Source organism: Equus quagga, chromosome 2 (genome assembly GCF_021613505.1).
Source record: "Equus quagga isolate Etosha38 chromosome 2, UCLA_HA_Equagga_1.0, whole genome shotgun sequence".
NCBI classification, from domain to species: Eukaryota; Metazoa; Chordata; class Mammalia; order Perissodactyla; family Equidae; genus Equus; species Equus quagga.
Window position 1 is genome coordinate 135,599,238 of NC_060268.1, and position 17,454 is coordinate 135,616,691.

The following is a 17,454-nucleotide window of genomic DNA, read 5'->3' on the forward strand; positions in this document are numbered from 1 at the left end:
TAAGTTTAGTATTAATAATAGCATCCTTTTATTGAGGTTTTTATTAAATCTACTGGAACATCTAGGTAATCTCTCAGTGACCTAGACAGAGGTGGTGGGCCTAGCAACACCCTTTAGACTGCAGAAAATTAGCTGGACTTTGGGAAAATGGAGCTCCCACAGAGTACCAGGAGGAGGGAAGAGCAGAGTACATGATTCTTCTCACCTACTCTACTCAAAGTATGATCCAACACACTAAATATGCAGAGCCTAGGAGAATAAGCACCTGGAATACAGAGTTTAACTCATCCTTTGATTAACCTAATATGATTTTTAACTGAAAGTCTAAGATTAAGACAGGTTGGGGGTTTTCTTGAAGAGCAATTTTAATGGCTAATTCTCCCTTTTACCCTGGAAAATTAAACAATTCAAGCAGTACAAAATGAGCTGCTTCTTAACTTTCTTGATAGTTCTTTCTTTTTTAAAAAATAAAAAAATACAAGAATTATATTGTCTATCTGAAACAGCAAATCTTTGCACTTATAATATATGTTTATAAATTGTGGTTGCCCCAAGTTTAAGCACTCATTAGTACCCAAACAGAAAAGCAATTTTAAAATAAATCTAATTATATATATAGTTATATATCTTACCAGGAGATCACTATAAGCTAGTAAAAGTATAAAAGGAGAGTAGAGAGGAAAACTACTGTTAGTACATGTTATTAATTGAAACTGTTGGAGTTTTGCAAGTTGCTAGCTATTCAGGAAGAACAGGATGGTGATGAAATTTTAAAAGGAACATCTCCTATAATAAAGTCAACATATCTGCTCTTGTTATCTCAGGGGGAACCTCGCCTGCTCAGTGGGAAGATATCACAGGAACTACTCCTTTGACATTTATAAAGGATTGTGTCTCTTTTACAACCAATGTTTCAGCCAGGTATGGAAATGAAGGACTCTAAAAAGCATAAGGAATTAGTTTTATTTCCTTTTGGAAAGTAAAAATTGTTGTGTTTAATATCAATGTGGTTCTTTTTTTAAATTTTGATGGTGAAGTTGGGCCTAACTCAGAAATTTAAAATTCAGTGGAATAAGTCATTTTATCCAGTTCTTACAGGAAGCTATAGATGCTAGACTAGCTTCCTCTAGTAGAAGTTCTTAGCAATTCATAAAAACCAATAGGACTTTCCCTTCTCTCCTGTTTTCTTCCATACAATTCTTGCTCCTTCCAATGGTAAAGTAATAGATTAAACTCTTAAGCAGCAGTAGAAACGAAGGCTTATCATGGGTATGTGTAAGAGGGGACCAAGAATTTTACGGGAAAGAAAAGAGAGAAAAAAATCCTTAGCATTTTCCTAGCAAAATTATAAGAAATAATAAACGTAGGGTTTTTGTGTTTGATAGAGAGTAAACACCTTTGCTTTTTGTTTAAATGAATAAGTTAATGTTTTGGGTTAGCTCCCTTATATAGTCTCATTTTTTTAGTGGTGAATTTTTTTAAGATTTGTCTTTTAAATCACCTCATTTTCATACTTCTGTTTTGTTTTTGTTTTGTTTTATTTTGTTTTTCTCAGATTTTGGCTTGCAGACTGCCATCAAGTTTTAGAAACTGTGGGGTTAGCTACACAACTGTACAGAGAATTAATATGTGTTCCATATATGGCCAAGTTTGTTGTTTTTGCCAAAATGAATGATCCTGTAGAGTCCTCCCTGCGGTGCTTCTGCATGACAGATGACAAAGTGGACAAAACTTTAGAGCAGCAGGAGAATTTTGAGGAAGTTGCAAGAAGCAAAGATATTGAGGTACCTTGTTCACAACAAGTTCATTCAATTACATTCCCCAGAAATCGGGTTTTATTTTAAGGCCATAATAGCAGTCACTATAAATATCAACTACATTATTGATTTTAGTTTTTGTTTAAAAAATTTGATATAGATTCATTCTCAAATTAAGTGTCTTTGAGGTTATCTTAGTTGGTTAAAATGTAGTACTGATGAATCTAAGTCATGGTCTCCATTTTCCTGTGGCTACTTGAGTTATCTTATTTTCATGGTCACTGTCTATTTGCGTTACCATGATTTTCCTTTTTCAAATCTAGTGATCAGATAAGTATCTAAGGGTCAAAAAAACCTTTCAAAGTCTATATGAATAAGTGATTGATGTCAGGCAGTTTCTCAAACATGTTTCAAGTTGCTAGAATAGAAATAAATATATAATTCTGTCTTGTACATGTCCATGATATAGTTTCCAATCACAATTATTGAATTGTGGGACAATAGAGTTATTTTTGTGGGAAACAGCACCATAGGAGTAATTTCATATTAAGGAGACAAATATGACACAGAAATATGTCAGTCTTTTATTGTTATGTGACTTAAAATCTCAAAATTCTTTCAACTTAAATTAACATTAAATTATGTATTTCTTTCACTCTAAAAGGTTCTAGAAGGAAAACCTATTTATGTTGATTGTTATGGAAATCTGGCCCCACTTACCAAAGGAGGACAGCAACTTGTTTTTAACTTTTATGCTTTCAAAGAAAATAGACTGCCATTTTCCATCAAGGTAAATCATCTTCAACAGAGACTCTGTGAATTTAAAACTAAAAAAAAAAATGCTCTTAATAAAAAGAAAAGATTCTAACAATTTATTCAGTTTGAAATATCCCACCAACCTTGAATTCGTAGGAACAAGGTCAGATTTTGTCCTAGTTCTTCCCGAGTGTACTTTCTAGCCAGGAAGGCTTTGTAGTTAGTAAAAAGGGTCTTTACCTTTTAGACAGCTAAATAGTCATTTATGTTAAGCAAATGTTGATAAAACCAAACAGTCTAGAATAATAAAAGCTGGTTAATGCTCAGTAATCAAATAATGGGTAAAATCCAAATTCAGTATTCAAGTTTCATCTTCATTTCTGGTGGAGCCCAGGGACATTCTGGAGAGACCATCTTCCTCCTCAGAGAACAAAAGGACATAGGACAGTTGTTTTATTGTTATTATTATTTGCCGTTATTATTGTTGTTAAACCTGAGACTTTGAGAAAAATAAATGATTAGACAGGAAGAAAATGCATATAACCCAGACTGTACAATAGATTTTCAGGATAAGACAAGCAGATACAACAATCCTGTGTTTAGACTAGGAGTTGGGCATCCTAAATCTTGCCTAGTTTAAATGTGACCACCTTGGTTGACATGTAATTGTTATCATCTTTTCCCTTTGCTTTTTCTGCCTCTTGAAGGGCTCCATAAAACAAACATGCTTAACTCTTGTACAGACAGGAATCCTCAGAAAAGTCTCTTTCTGTAACTGTCAACTACCTAAATTCTTCTAGATTAGAGACACTAGCCAAGAGCCCTGTGGTCGTCTGTCTTTTCTGAAAGAACCAAAGACAACAAAAGGACTGCCTCAAACAGCTGTTTGCAACTTAAATATCACTCTGCCAGCACATAAAAAGGTATCTTTTATTACTGGTTTATTTTAACTTTCTCTCCCTGGTCTTGAAGAAGTGGGCCCTTGGTATGCAATTAAGGAATGCTTTGTAACATGATTAAAGCTCTTGAAACTCAAGTTTTATTAGTCTCTTTGTGTAGATTGACTAAAGTCTTGTTACTGTGGTGTCAAATTCTTATGGTTTGTATGATGGAGTCTTGTTTATTGGTTCTGCTGGTAGTTCATAGATTTTTATGCTTTCAAATAACGTCACATTAATTTGCCATGGATGTACAGTTCTTGATATTTTTTGTTGGCGTCTTTTGATTTGCTTTGCTTTCTAAATCAGCTTGCATTTTGTGCTCCCTACTCAGTCCTTTTCATATCCTGATACTCTTTTCCCTGCTGTCCATTATAATATTCCTTGTCTCTGCAATGCATCTTGGAACCAAAAGGAGACAGAGTCAGATCAAGATGAAGAGGTAATATGAACACTTCTGCTTTTATTCTGTCAGAGATAGAATAGAAATTGAATTTGTGTAAAAGAAGTTTCGGAGGGCTAAAGTGTGGGAAACATATTTTTGCAGATATTAGTTCAAATGAGGTAAAAGAGCGTATATTTTTCTTAAAAAATGGTTCACTCTTCCTCCACGTAAGAGTACTTCAGTACATTCAGTAAAATTATAATCCAGCTAATGATTTAAAAAGGAACCAAACTTCTTTATAAACATTTTTAAATGTGATAGATTGGCATGTATAAATATACATTGTGCATATTTTCACCTAGTATCCACTGTGAAACTTTTAAATCAAGATCATGAGTAACATATGAAATTTTATTGTACAAATCAACTTGTTTTATATAATATAAAAGATATGCTGAATGGCTATTAATAAATATCTGATATTCTATTTAAAGAAATTTATCTTGGCCATTTTTTTAACGCTATAGTTGTTCAGTTAAATTTTGAATGAATTTTTCCTTATAAATTATCTCTTAATATTTTTCCAAGCTATCTGATAATTGGATGTTCTAAACTCACACCTCAGTAATAACAGAATCAGCAGCTTTAAGACTCAGTAACATTATTTCTAATAAAACCATTCACCTATTTTTAATCTCCTCATCTACACTTTATGCCTATTAACATACAGAAACAACAGTGCTAATCAGAATAATAAACTTTGTGTGCCTTTTTTCCTTGAATGTACTCACATAGGGTGAGTGTACTTTGTGATATATGTGCTTTCAATATGAATGAATTTGGGAAAATGTACTGCTCAGCAGCAGAAGTCTCTGTAACGCTTGTCTTTTATTTGTAGTTCCCTGTAGTCTGCTATGTTGGTGCTCTTACATTTGCTAAATGATGGTTATTTGTTGAGACATTGGCTGGGATTGTAGAATCTCAGTAGAAAATTAACATTTTCATGAGGAAATTCCATAAGAAGAAAAATAAAGATAAGATATCAACATGTCATCCTACAAAATGTTTCGAAACTGTGAAAATGTCACAAGGAAGTTAGAGACAGTCTTCGGTTTTTTTCTTTTTCAGACCGAGAAAACAGATAGACGACAGAGCTTTGCATCTTTAGCTTTACGTAAGCGCTACAGCTACTTGACTGAGCCTGGAATGAGTGAGTTTTCTAACACATTTACTAATCTATGTGGACTTTTATAAGAAGAGACATTTTTTCTATGCAATTGAATTTGGGGGGTCATTTGAAAGCCCAATGGCAAAAGAAAAATTGCCTGCAGGAAAACTTTATCATGAAATCTAAGTAATATATTGTATATAGTTGAAGATATGAGGTACAAACACCCTTAGATCATAGCTTCAAAACAGTTTTTTAAAAAGCCATTAACTATTTTTAAATTAGAAACATCTTTTACTTTAAAAAATTTGATTTCACTTTGTTAACTCTTCTAGGAGAAAATAGTGTATCAATGTTACTTTAAATCTGTGCTCAAAAGAGAAAATATTTACTTTTATATATTTGGGATGGCAGAAAGGATGATAAAGTAACTTTGGCTGTCATCTCATTTTTTTAATATAGCTAGGTCATTATATCTTAGTCCTGATTCTTTTTCTTCCACTTTTGCAAGAAGTATATTTTCCTACCTTCTTGAGGTAGCACTGGTTTACTGACTTATTATTTCTTCCTTCCCTCTGTCTCTCCCTCCCTCTGCCCACTCCCCTTGGCTTTTCTTAAATATCAGTTCTAAGGCTGGTCTTCACTAGACTGGCTAAACCCTTTTCTCCTCTCAATGATTGTTTTGGTTTGCTGTTAACTGGCTTGCAAGTATCCAGGTATAGATTTATTCAGTCATATTCATTCATTTTCTCTGTGTGTCTCCCTTGCTCCTCCCTCTCCTCCCTCTTATTATCTCTGGTGATCACTACAGCCCTCAAGATAAGCCCCTCCACCAGCAGGAACTAAGAGTACTGACAGCAGCATTGTCTTTGATTGATGCAGAGTGGTGCCACTTTAACTGTCAGAGGATTTATACAAAAATTATTTTCAAATTAGTGAATCATTTCTAGCTGTTTCCCATTACTCACAGTTACTTGAGTTCAGGGAGGATTGGAAATTTACCAGTAAGAACCACAACTTTGGTTTTTCCCACCTTTCCTGAATTCCTGTTTCTGTCAGCCAACATAGCATATTAAATGTGCAGCCAGACACTGCTCCACTACTTAGCTCAGATGATCTTAGCATAAGCTCCTGGAGTCTTGCTTCTTGACTACTAGGGAAGCTTTTATATTCAGACATAAAATGAGGAGCATAAGAGAAATGAAAGCCTACCACACCCAGGAATCTTCTTCCAGATCTCAGTTTTTTCCTCTAACATAAATGTCTGAATCCTTCCAAAACAATAAGAGCTGAAATTAACTCCCAGTATGCTACAAAGCAGGGAGGGTATGTCTGCATATAACTAGATGGTTTTTCAATACAACTAAATCTTCTGATAGAAGTTTTCTTTAGAATACTGTTTTGCCCCAGGGCTAAGGCTCTCATAGGGTAGCTGGTTGGGACTCCCAAGCAACATCCTTAACCTTTGGATAGACTCCATGGACCAGCTACTTTAGGTCAAAGGCACTTTTGGGCAGGCAAGCTCCCATCTAATTCTAGTCCCTAAGGCATGTGTTTGAGGGACATATGCATCCCTCAAACCTTACAACAAGGTCAGGTGTGTGCTAAGTCAACTGAATTCCTCCCACTTACGAAAGTGTTGCTACTTTTTGGTTTGCTTCAGTTATGGTATATATAGCTTGTCCTCCTTGACTTTTGATAGAAGGAAGAGGGTACTTTTCTCTGTTTTATAAAAGGGAGAGTAACGGTGGTGAACAGAGGAAAAGAAAGGACTAAGAAGGCATGAAGGAAAATTAAGGAAATATCATGGCCAGTGAATTAGTGTTAGAACTCCAAGCGAATACAACTTTTCCCTCACTACCCTGCCCTTTCCAAACCCCTCTACCACTCCACCACCACCCTGAAAAAAAGATTTTGGTGTAATTCAGTACCTGAACTGAGATCCAGAAATTCCCTTTGTTATAAAGGGCATCACAAAATATGCGTCATTAAAGCATAAAATGTGTAACTGATCAGTAAATTGGCTGCTTCATGTGAAGTATAAAACCATAGACATGGTTCAGAAGACTTCTTTGCTTGATGGAGCCAGCCTTCAGTGGTAAAGGAGAGATGCTTTGCCAGTTTCTGGTAGTTATAAAAATAAATTCTCTTGAGATGTTGGACTGAGCCCAAATCACTGAATTGAAGGAATCCCCAAACCTTCCATTTGCAGTGTGGTGTTTCCAAAAGAATTAAGCAATATAATACTGAGAATTATGGCTAGGAGGGGTAATGAATGGGTGAGTTTTTCCTAAGTTCTTCCACTTTTCTTTAGAATAATATGTAAGCCTAGAAAAGGATATGTTCTGAATGTTTGAATTTAAATGTACACTAGGAATGAAAATCTTCACCCTTGTGGGAGTAGCTGCTAATCCAAGGACTGGATTGTAGCAATGGCACCAGCACAGCATGAAGAGGAGCATAAAAGATGAAGCAGATTCTCATTTCCTCTTCGCGTTTCACTATTATTCTGAACCAGTGCTTTCTGGGAGCGAGACTGTACTCAACTTTGATATAGAACATTAACCCTTGCCAGGCATTCCAAACCTCTGTGAACAGCTTGATTGGTTTGTTCGAGTTGTAGAAGTAGAGAGGACTAAGTGTGTGTTTGCTCTCCCCAGCGAGTGTGCTTACCTCATTTGTGTGTTTCTTGTCCCATTGCGAGAAGAATGCTGGTATTAAATCCATCTTTCCTAGTGGTAGGTCTACCTACCAGACACTGGAGCAGCCATGAGGCCCATGAATATTCTGGGAAGGCACCAGAATTGGTACCTTTGCCATTGATAAATCTAAATACAGATATATACTGTATCCCACTGTAGATATTTAAATATGAGGTGTTAAAACTATGATTGTGCTTTTTAGATCTTCCCCATAATACCTTTTGAGAATTAAAAGTATAATAGATTATGAAAAAAATACCTGAGATGAACTATGTGCTTTTATCCATAATAAAGACAGCAACAGACATGGATATGTTTAGTTGCAGATGTATTTTTAATATGCAGAATTAAATATTTTCCTAAAATCTCAAAAGGTACCAAGATTCACATTTGATGGGAAAAGTGTACTCTTCTTTCTAAATGCTATTGTGAAAGTATTTTTAAAGTTTATATATTGTGCACAATATGGCATAAAAACTGTATTACTTCATTGGCTTGTTTGCCATGATATATTGCGCATGATAAAATGTTTTCAGTTGCTTTGCTTGCTTATGGTAACCATGAACCATATTTTCTGTTTTTTTCCCTTTTGTGTGTGTGTTCATATGCATTTTTAAATCATTTCATATTACATTTTCTTTTTTCCTCATCAAAAGGAATATACTGCATGGAAAAGATCAATGCAAACATTCCTTTTCTTTGTTTTTTTTTTTTTTAAATTCTGACTCAGAAAATTTCTTGCTCTTATTGGCTTTTTATGGGTGTGAAGCATAACCGAATTGTGCATGGAAGATACAGATTTAAAACCCAGTGGCTTCACAGTTTGCACATCAGTTGCCTGTCACTTAAAAGTTATTTTGGATTCTGCATGAAATAGGCTTGAGTGGCTTTCTAAAAAAGAGTTTTAGATATTTAATGTTTAGCTACACACACTGATATGGTTATGAGTAGGTGCAATCTGTGTCACCAAAAGGTTCGAGGAGAGAGAACATTAGAAATTACTAAAATGAGAGTTATATGGTTGCACAAAATAAACATGTACCTATACAGGCAAAACAGAATGGCTACTGATATTTCAAAACCAGCACATAAGAAAGTCAATAGGAAGTAAGGGAACAGTTTTCCATTGTGGTTATTTTTCTCATCATTAATTCTTTCCTCATGTTTTCTATTTTTCATTGTTGGCTTATTTGGTTGCGACGTGCTTTTTCTGTCTTTCATTTCACATTGCTCTGTTTTTTATTTATTTAGTTTTTTTTTTAACTTTGGATTAGTTATGTCTATGTCTTACTTAGAACTTTTTTTTTCCTCTTTTACTTAATTGTTCCTTTTGCCTCTTCCATTCTAAATCATGCAAACAATTGTACTTGCTTTTGTAATATTTCAAAGTTTACTGACCAATTTTTTTCTCTGGTCTCTCTGTTTCTCAACCATTTTTGTTGATTTTTGTGTTTGATTTCATTTTAAAATTTAAGAAACAGTTGAACGGAGTGCAGGAGCAACAAGATCCCTCCCTACCACTTACTCATACAAGCCATTCTTTTCTGCAAGACCATACCAGTCCTGGACAACAGCTCCGATTACGGTGCCCGGGCCAGCCAAGTCAGGCTTCACTTCCTTATCAAGTTCTTCCTCTAATACGCCATCAGCTTCTCCGTTAAAATCAATATGGTCTGTTTCGACTCCTTCTCCAATCAAATCCACATTAGGCGCATCAACTACATCTTCAGTTAAATCCATTAGTGACGTGGCATCTCCAATTAGATCCTTTCGGACAATTTCTTCGCCAATAAAAACAGTGGTGTCACAATCTCCATACAATGTCCAAGTTTCCTCTGGTACCCTGGTTAGAGCTCCCACAGTCACAGAGGCCTCGCCTTTAAAAGGGCTGGCATCCAACTCCACGTTTTCCTCTCGAACCTCTCCAGTGACTACAGCAGGGTCTCTTTTGGAGAGGTCATCGATTACCATGACACCCCCTGCCTCCCCCAAATCAAACATTAATATGTATTCCTCAAGTTTGCCATTTAAGTCAATTATTACATCAGCAGCACCGCTAATATCTTCGCCTTTAAAGTCAGTAGTGTCTCCAGCTAAATCAGCAGTTGATGTCATTTCATCGGCTAAAGTTACGATGGCCTCTTCTCTCTCATCACCTGTGAAACAGATGCCTGGACATGCAGAGGTAGCATTAGTCAACGGCTCTATTTCCCCTCTGAAATATCCATCATCTTCAACTTTAATTAATGGATGCAAAGCCACTGCCACATTACAGGAAAAAATTTCTACAGCTACAAACTCTGTGAGCTCTGTGGTTAATGCAGCCACTGACACAGTTGAAAAAGTGTTTTCTACCACGACAGCAATGCCATTTTCCCCACTCAGGTCATATGTTTCTTCAGCACCGTCGGCTTTTCAGTCTCTAAGAACTCCTTCCGCAAGTGCACTCTATACATCCCTTGGGTCATCAATATCTGCAACTACCTCATCTGTAACTTCATCAATAATAACAGTGCCAGTATACTCTGTGGTCAATGTTTTGCCAGAACCAGCATTAAAGAAACTTCCAGACTCTAATTCACTTACAAAATCAGCAGCAGCCTTGCTGTCACCCATAAAAACACTGACTACGGAGACACGTCCTCAGCCCCATTTCAATCGAACTTCATCTCCAGTTAAGTCATCTTTGTTCCTTGCACCTTCTGCCCTTAAGCTGTCTACACCATCTTCTTTATCTTCCAGTCAGGAGATATTAAAAGACGTGGCTGAAATGAAAGAGGACCTAATGCGGATGACTGCAATACTACAAACAGATGTGCCTGAGGAGAAACCATTCCAACCTGAGCTCCCAAAAGAAGGGAGAATTGACGATGAAGAACCTTTCAAAATTGTTGAGAAAGTAAAGGAAGACTTAGTGAAAGTTAGTGAAATTCTTAAAAAAGACGTGTGTGTAGATAATAAAGGACCACCCAAATCACCAAAGAGTGACAATGGACACTCTCCTGAAGACGACTGGATAGAATTTAGTTCAGAAGAAATAAGAGAAGCAAGACAATATGCTGCTGCGAGCCTTTCTCCGTCTCTGCCAGAGAGAGTGCAAGTAAAAGCAAAAGCCGCCTCTGAAAAGGATTATAATTTGACCAAAGTTATTGATTACCTAACAAATGATATTGGGAGTAGTTCATTGACAAACTTAAAGTACAAGTTTGAGGATGCAAAGAAGGATGGTGAAGAGAAACAGAAAAGAATTTTAAAACCAGCAATTGCTTTGCAGGAACACAAACTCAAAATGCCGCCAGCCTCCATGAGGCCTTCCACCTCTGAGAAGGAGTTATGTAAAATGGCCGATTCCTTTTTTGGAACAGATACCATTTTAGAGTCTCCAGATGACTTTTCTCAACATGACCAAGATAAAAGTCCCTTGTCTGACAGTGGCTTTGAAACAAGAAGTGAAAAAACACCTTCGGCCCCACAAAGTGCTGAAAGCACTGGTCCTAAACCACTTTTTCATGAAGTCCCCATCCCTCCTGTCATTACAGAAACAAGAACTGAAGTGGTTCATGTTATCAGGAGCTATGAGCCTTCGGCTGGAGATGCTCCCCAATCCCAACCAGAGGAGCCTGTGTCACCCAAACCTTCCCCTACATTTATGGAATTGGAACCAAAGCCCACCACTTCTAGTATTAAAGAAAAAGTTAAAGCATTTCAAATGAAAGCCAGTAGTGAAGAAGATGACCACAATCGAGTTTTGAGCAAAGGCATGCGTGTTAAAGAAGAGACTCACATAACCACGACCACCAGAATGGTTTATCATTCTCCACCAGGCGGTGAAGGTGCGTCTGAAAGGATTGAAGAAACCATGTCAGTCCATGACATCATGAAGGCCTTTCAGTCCGGGCGGGACCCTTCCAAAGAACTGGCAGGTCTGTTTGAACATAAGTCGGCAGTGTCTCCAGAGGTTCTCAAGTCTGCTGCTGAAACCTCAGCCCAGCATGCAGAGAAGGACAACCAAATGAAACCCAAACTGGAGCGTATAATAGAAGTCCACATCGAAAAAGGTAACCAAGCTGAACCCACTGAAGTCATTATTAGAGAAACCAAAAAGCATCCAGAAAAGGAAATGTATGTATATCAGAAAGACTTATCCCGGGGAGATATTAACCTAAAAGAGTTTCTGCCAGAAAAACACGATGCTTTTCCTTGTTCAGAGGAACAGGGTCAGCAAGAAGAAGAAGAACTTACTGCTGAAGAGTCACTGCCTTCTTATCTGGAGTCTTCCAGAGTAAACACTCCTGTGTCCCAAGAAGAAGATAGTCGCCCTAGTTCTGCTCAACTCATATCTGATGACTCTTATAAAACATTGAAGCTTTTGAGTCAACACTCCATAGAATACCATGACGATGAGTTGTCAGAACTAAGAGGGGAGTCTTACAGGTTTGCTGAGAAAATGCTTCTGTCAGAAAAGCTAGATGTGTCTCATTCTGATACCGAGGAATCGGTTACAGACCATACAGGACCCCCTAGCTCAGAGTTACAGGGGTCTGATAAGCGGTCCAGAGAAAAAGTAGTCACTGCCCCCAAAAAAGAAATTCTCTCCAAAATCTATAAAGATGTGTCTGAAAATGGTGTAGGTAAAGTGTCTAAAGATGAGCATTTTGATAAAGTGACAGTGTTGCACTATTCTGGCGATGTTAGTAGTCCAAAACATGCCATGTGGATGCGCTTTACTGAGGACAGATTAGACAGAGGTAGAGAGAAGTTGATATATGAAGATAGGGTGGACAGGACTGTGAAGGAAGCTGAAGAAAAACTGACTGAAGTGTCACAGTTTTTTCGTGACAAAACTGAAAAGCTAAATGATGAACTGCAGTCCCCAGAGAAAAAGCCTCGCCCTAGAAATGGCAAAGAATATTCTTCTCAAAGCTCTACCAGTAGCAGCCCTGAGAAAGTACTGCTAACAGAACTGTTGGCATCCAATGATGAGTGGGTTAAGGCAAGGCAGCCTGGCCGTGACGGACAAGGCTTCCCCCAAGCCGAAGAGAGGAAAGTATCCAGTGTGCCCAGCAGCCCGGAGAAGAGGGTTCTTTCCCAACAGACTGAGGAGAGCAAGTCCACAGAGGAAGACAAAGGAAGTATTTCACAGAGCAAAGCACCAGACGGGCCCCAGTCTGGGTTTCAGCTCAAACAATCCAAACTCAGTTCCATTAGATTAAAATTTGAACAAGGCACACAGGCAAAAAGTAAGGACATGTCTCAAGAAGACAAAAAGCCAGACGGCCAATCCAGAATCCCAGTTAAAAAAATCCAGGAGAGCAAGCTTCCTGTCTACCAAGTTTTCGCTAGAGAAAAACAGCAGAAGGCCATAGACCTCTCAGATGAAGGTGTCTCTGTGCAAAAAGATTTTATGGTATTAAGAGCTAAAGATGAGCATGCCCAAAGCAACGAAATTGTTGTAAATGATTCTGGTTCTGATGATGGGAGTAAAGAGAGAACTGAAAGGTCAAGTAGTAGAGCAATGCCTGACTATTTTTCTGAGCAACAGGCTAAAGACTTGACATGTCACGTAACAGATTTAGCAACTAAGGGACCATGGGACAAAAAGGTCTTTAGAACATGGGAAAGTTCTGGAGCCACTAACAATAAGTCTCAGAAAGAAAAACTTTCGCATGTACTTGTTCATGATGTAAGAGAGAATCACATTGGTCACTCTGAAAGTAAAATTGTTGATGAAAGGAATGAATTTATGTCTGTGACTGAGAGAGAACACAAATTGTTAACAAATGGCTCTCTCTCAGAAATTAAGGAAATGACTGTAAAATCTCCCTCCAAAAAAGTCTTATATAGGGAATATGTTGTTAAAGAAGGGGAACATCCAGGTGGATCTGTCGATCAACCTTCCAGGAGAAGCGAGAGCGCAGCGGTGTCGCACATCCCAGTCAGAGTTGCGGAGGAAAGAAGAATGCTGTCTTCTGATATTCCCGATGGTTTTTGTGAGCAGTCGACATTCCCAAAACATGAACTATCACAAAAGTTACCCCAGTCAAGGATGAGTAAAGAGACAGTTGAGACACAGCACTTTAACTCTATAGAAGATGAAAAAGTTACCTATTCAGAAATCAGCAAAGTTTCCAAACATCAGAGTTATATAGGCTTATGCCCGCCTCTCGATGAAACCGAAACCTCTCCCACCAAATCTCCTGATTCTTTAGACTTTAGCCCAGGAAAGGAATCTCCCTCTAGTGATGTATTCGACCACAGTCCCATTGATGGATTGGAAAAAGTTGCACCACTAGCCCAGACAGAGGGAGGGAAAGAGATAAAAACTTTACCTGTTTATGTCAGTTTTGTACAGGTTGGGAAGCAATATGAAAAGGAGATACAACAAGGAAGTGTAAAAAAAATCATAAGTCAGGAATGTAAGACAGTACAAGAGACCAGGGGGACCTTTTATACAACTAGACAGCAAAAGCAGCCTCCTTCTCCCCAGGGTAGTCCAGAAGATGATACTCTAGAGCAAGTATCCTTTCTAGACAGCTCTGGGAAAAGCCCTTTAACCCCTGAAACACCCAGTTCAGAGGAAGTGAGTTATGAATTTACGTCTAAGACACCAGACTCGCTCATAGCTTATATACCAGGCAAACCCAGCCCAATTCCGGAGGTTTCTGAGGAATCTGAGGAGGAGGAGCCAGCCAAGTCAGCCTCCTTAAAGCAGACTACAGTGGAGGAAACGACAGTCGATCGGGAAATGCCTAACAACATGAGCAAAGACTCTACCCAAAGACCTAAAAGTAACAGAGTTGCCTATATTGAATTTCCCCCTCCTCCACCGCTGGATGCAGACCAGATGGAGTCAGATAAGAAACATCATTATCTCCCTGAAAGAGAGGTGGACATGATTGAAGTCAATCTGCAAGACGAACATGACAAGTACCAGCTGGCTGAACCGGTCATCAGAGTGCAGCCACCTTCGCCAGTCCCTCCTGGGGCAGACATCAGTGATTCGAGCGATGACGAATCTATTTATCAACCTGTCCCAGTTAAAAAATATACCTTCAAGTTAAAGGAAGTGGATGATGAACAGAAAGGAATGACAAAATCCAAAGCTTCTGCTGAAAAGCCTTCCAACCAGAAAGAACTGGAAACTAATGGATCTGGAAAAGATAATGAATTTGGCCTTGTCCTTGATTCGCCTCAGAATGAAACGGTCCAGAATGGGAACAATGACCAGTCCATCACAGAGTGTTCCATTGCCACCACGGCAGAGTTTTCTCATGATACAGATGCCACAGAGATTGACTCCCTGGATGGCTACGACCTGCAGGATGAAGATGACGGCTTGACAGAGAGTGATTCCAAATTCCCAAGTCAAACCATGGAAATTAAGAAAGATATCTGGAACACGGAGGGCATTCTGAAGCCAGCTGATCGCTCCTTTAGCCAAAGTAAACTTGAAGTTATCGAGGAGGAGGGAAGGGTGGGACCAGATGAAGATAAGCCACCTTCTAAAAGTTCTTCATCTGAAAAGACTCCTGATAAGACTGATCAGAAGTCAGGGGCTCAGTTTTTCACACTAGAAGGCAGACATCCTGACAGATCAGTGTTTCCTGATACTTATTTCAGTTACAAAGTAGATGAAGAATTTGCCACTCCTTTTAAAACAGTAGCTACCAAAGGTCTAGATTTTGACCCTTGGTCTAATAACCGAGGGGATGATGAAGTTTTTGACAGTAAATCACGGGAAGATGAAACTAAGCCATTTGGTCTGGCTGTGGAAGACCGCTCTCCAGCAACAACCCCTGATACAACGCCAGCCAGAACGCCAACTGATGAAAGTACCCCAACTAGTGAGCCTAACCCCTTCCCATTTCATGAAGGAAAAATGTTTGAGATGACTCGCAGTGGTGCAATTGACATGAGCAAGAGGGATTTTGTTGAAGAGAGGCTCCAATTTTTCCAGATTGGTGAGCATACTTCTGAAGGGAAGTCAGGGGACCAGGGGGAAGGGGATAAAAGTATGGTCACTGCCACACCACAGCCACAGTCAGGGGACACCACTGTAGAAACCAATCTAGAGAGAAATGTAGAGGCACCTACAGTCGAACCTAACCCCAGCATCCCGACCAGCGGAGAGTGTCAGGAAGGCACATCCAGTAGTGGCTCCCTGGAGAAAGCAGCAGCAGCCACTAACACCTCTAAAGTTGACCCCAAGTTGCGTACGCCTATAAAAATGGGAATCTCTGCATCTACCATGACCATGAAGAAAGAAGGCCCTGGAGAAGTAACAGATAAGATAGAAGCTGTGATGACCAATTGTCAGGGATTAGAGAATGAAACTATAACAATGATTTCAAATACAGCCAATAGTCACATGGGCATTAGGCCCCAAGAAAAACATGATTTTCAAAAAGATAACTTTAATAACAACAACAATTTGGATTCTTCCACTATACAGACAGATAACATTACAAATAATGTAGTTCTGACAGAACATTCTGCACCCACTTGTACCACAGAGAAAGCTAATCCAGTGAAAAGCTCATCAGGAAAAAAGGCAGGGGTACTGCAAGGACACTGTGTAAGAGATAAGCAGAAAGTTCTTGGAGAGCAGCAAAAGACAAAGGAATCAATAGGGACTAGGCGAAAATCCAAACTCCCCATAAAGGCCACTTCACCCAAAGATATCTTCCCACCAAATCACATGCCAAACATTAAAGTGAGTAAAATGAAGCAGGTTAGTCAATCTGAGAAAACCAAAACGCTGGCTGCTTCTTCATGTGTAGATATAAAGTCCAGAATTCCAGTAAAAAACACACACAGGGATAACATAGCTTCAGTTAGAAAAGCATGTGCCACACAAAAGCAAGGGCAGCCAGAGAAAGGCAAGGCCAAACAACTTCCATCCAAGTTGCCAGTAAAGGTAAGATCCACCTGTGTTACCACCACCACTACCACCACTACCACCACCACCACCACCACCACTACCACCACCACCACCACCACCACAGTTAAAGTTAGGAAAAGTCAGCTTAAGGAAGTATGTAAACATTCCATTGAATATTTTAAGGGAATTAGTGGTGAGACCTTAAAGCTTGTGGACCGCCTCTCTGAAGAAGACAGAAAGATGCAGTCCGAGGTGTCCGATGAGGAAGACAGTACCTCAAGAAACACGTCGTTGTCCGAGACTTCCCGGGGTGGCCAGCCTTCAATTACAACGAAGTCTGCTAGAGATAAGAAAACAGAGGCAGCACCTTTAAAATCAAAGAGTGAAAAGGCCGGCAGTGAGAAAAGGAGCAGTAGGAGGACTGGTGAGAATGAAGGCAGTCAGGTTTCTCGAGCACTCTTTGCTCACATCTTGGAGAACGAGCATAGTTTGTAAACACTTTCCAACTCGTAGACCCTAGTGCATGAACCGTTGTGATTGCCTGTGGAGTGACTTAACCGTAGTTTCTCATTCTGTCATTGTCATCTGTATGTGCTGTCTATATACTCTTCTTTCTTCCTTTTAACCAAACTACACTGTAGATAGCTAAGGAAGCATGCTGAAGATATTGGTGTCATTCAAGATGAGCAACTTTTCTTTCTTTGAATGTGCTAATGGATATGATTCTGTCAAAGTAAAAGCACAGATGTTGAAATCCCATCATGGTGTTTGACCAACACAACAACCCTGTAACTGTTGTAAAGTAGCGAGCTCGTCAGCATGTTCAGTTCCATTACATTGAGCATCCGTGTAGTCTGACATCTGGCC

At 38.9% G+C, this 17,454-nt stretch overlaps 1 protein-coding gene across 1 annotated transcript in view; it reads left to right on the top strand.

Moving 5' to 3' along the window:
• The window catches only part of ANK3 (ankyrin 3), a 333,064-nt gene that overhangs the window by 280,664 nt on the left and 34,946 nt on the right, over positions 1-17,454 (top strand). The window contains exons 31-36 of the mRNA XM_046652926.1: positions 825-921; positions 1,556-1,784; positions 2,422-2,547; positions 3,314-3,436; positions 4,965-5,046; positions 9,188-17,011. Coding sequence (XP_046508882.1) covers positions 825-921; positions 1,556-1,784; positions 2,422-2,547; positions 3,314-3,436; positions 4,965-5,046; positions 9,188-17,011 — 8,481 coding nt within the window. The remainder of the gene's footprint in view (positions 1-824; positions 922-1,555; positions 1,785-2,421; positions 2,548-3,313; positions 3,437-4,964; positions 5,047-9,187; positions 17,012-17,454) is intronic.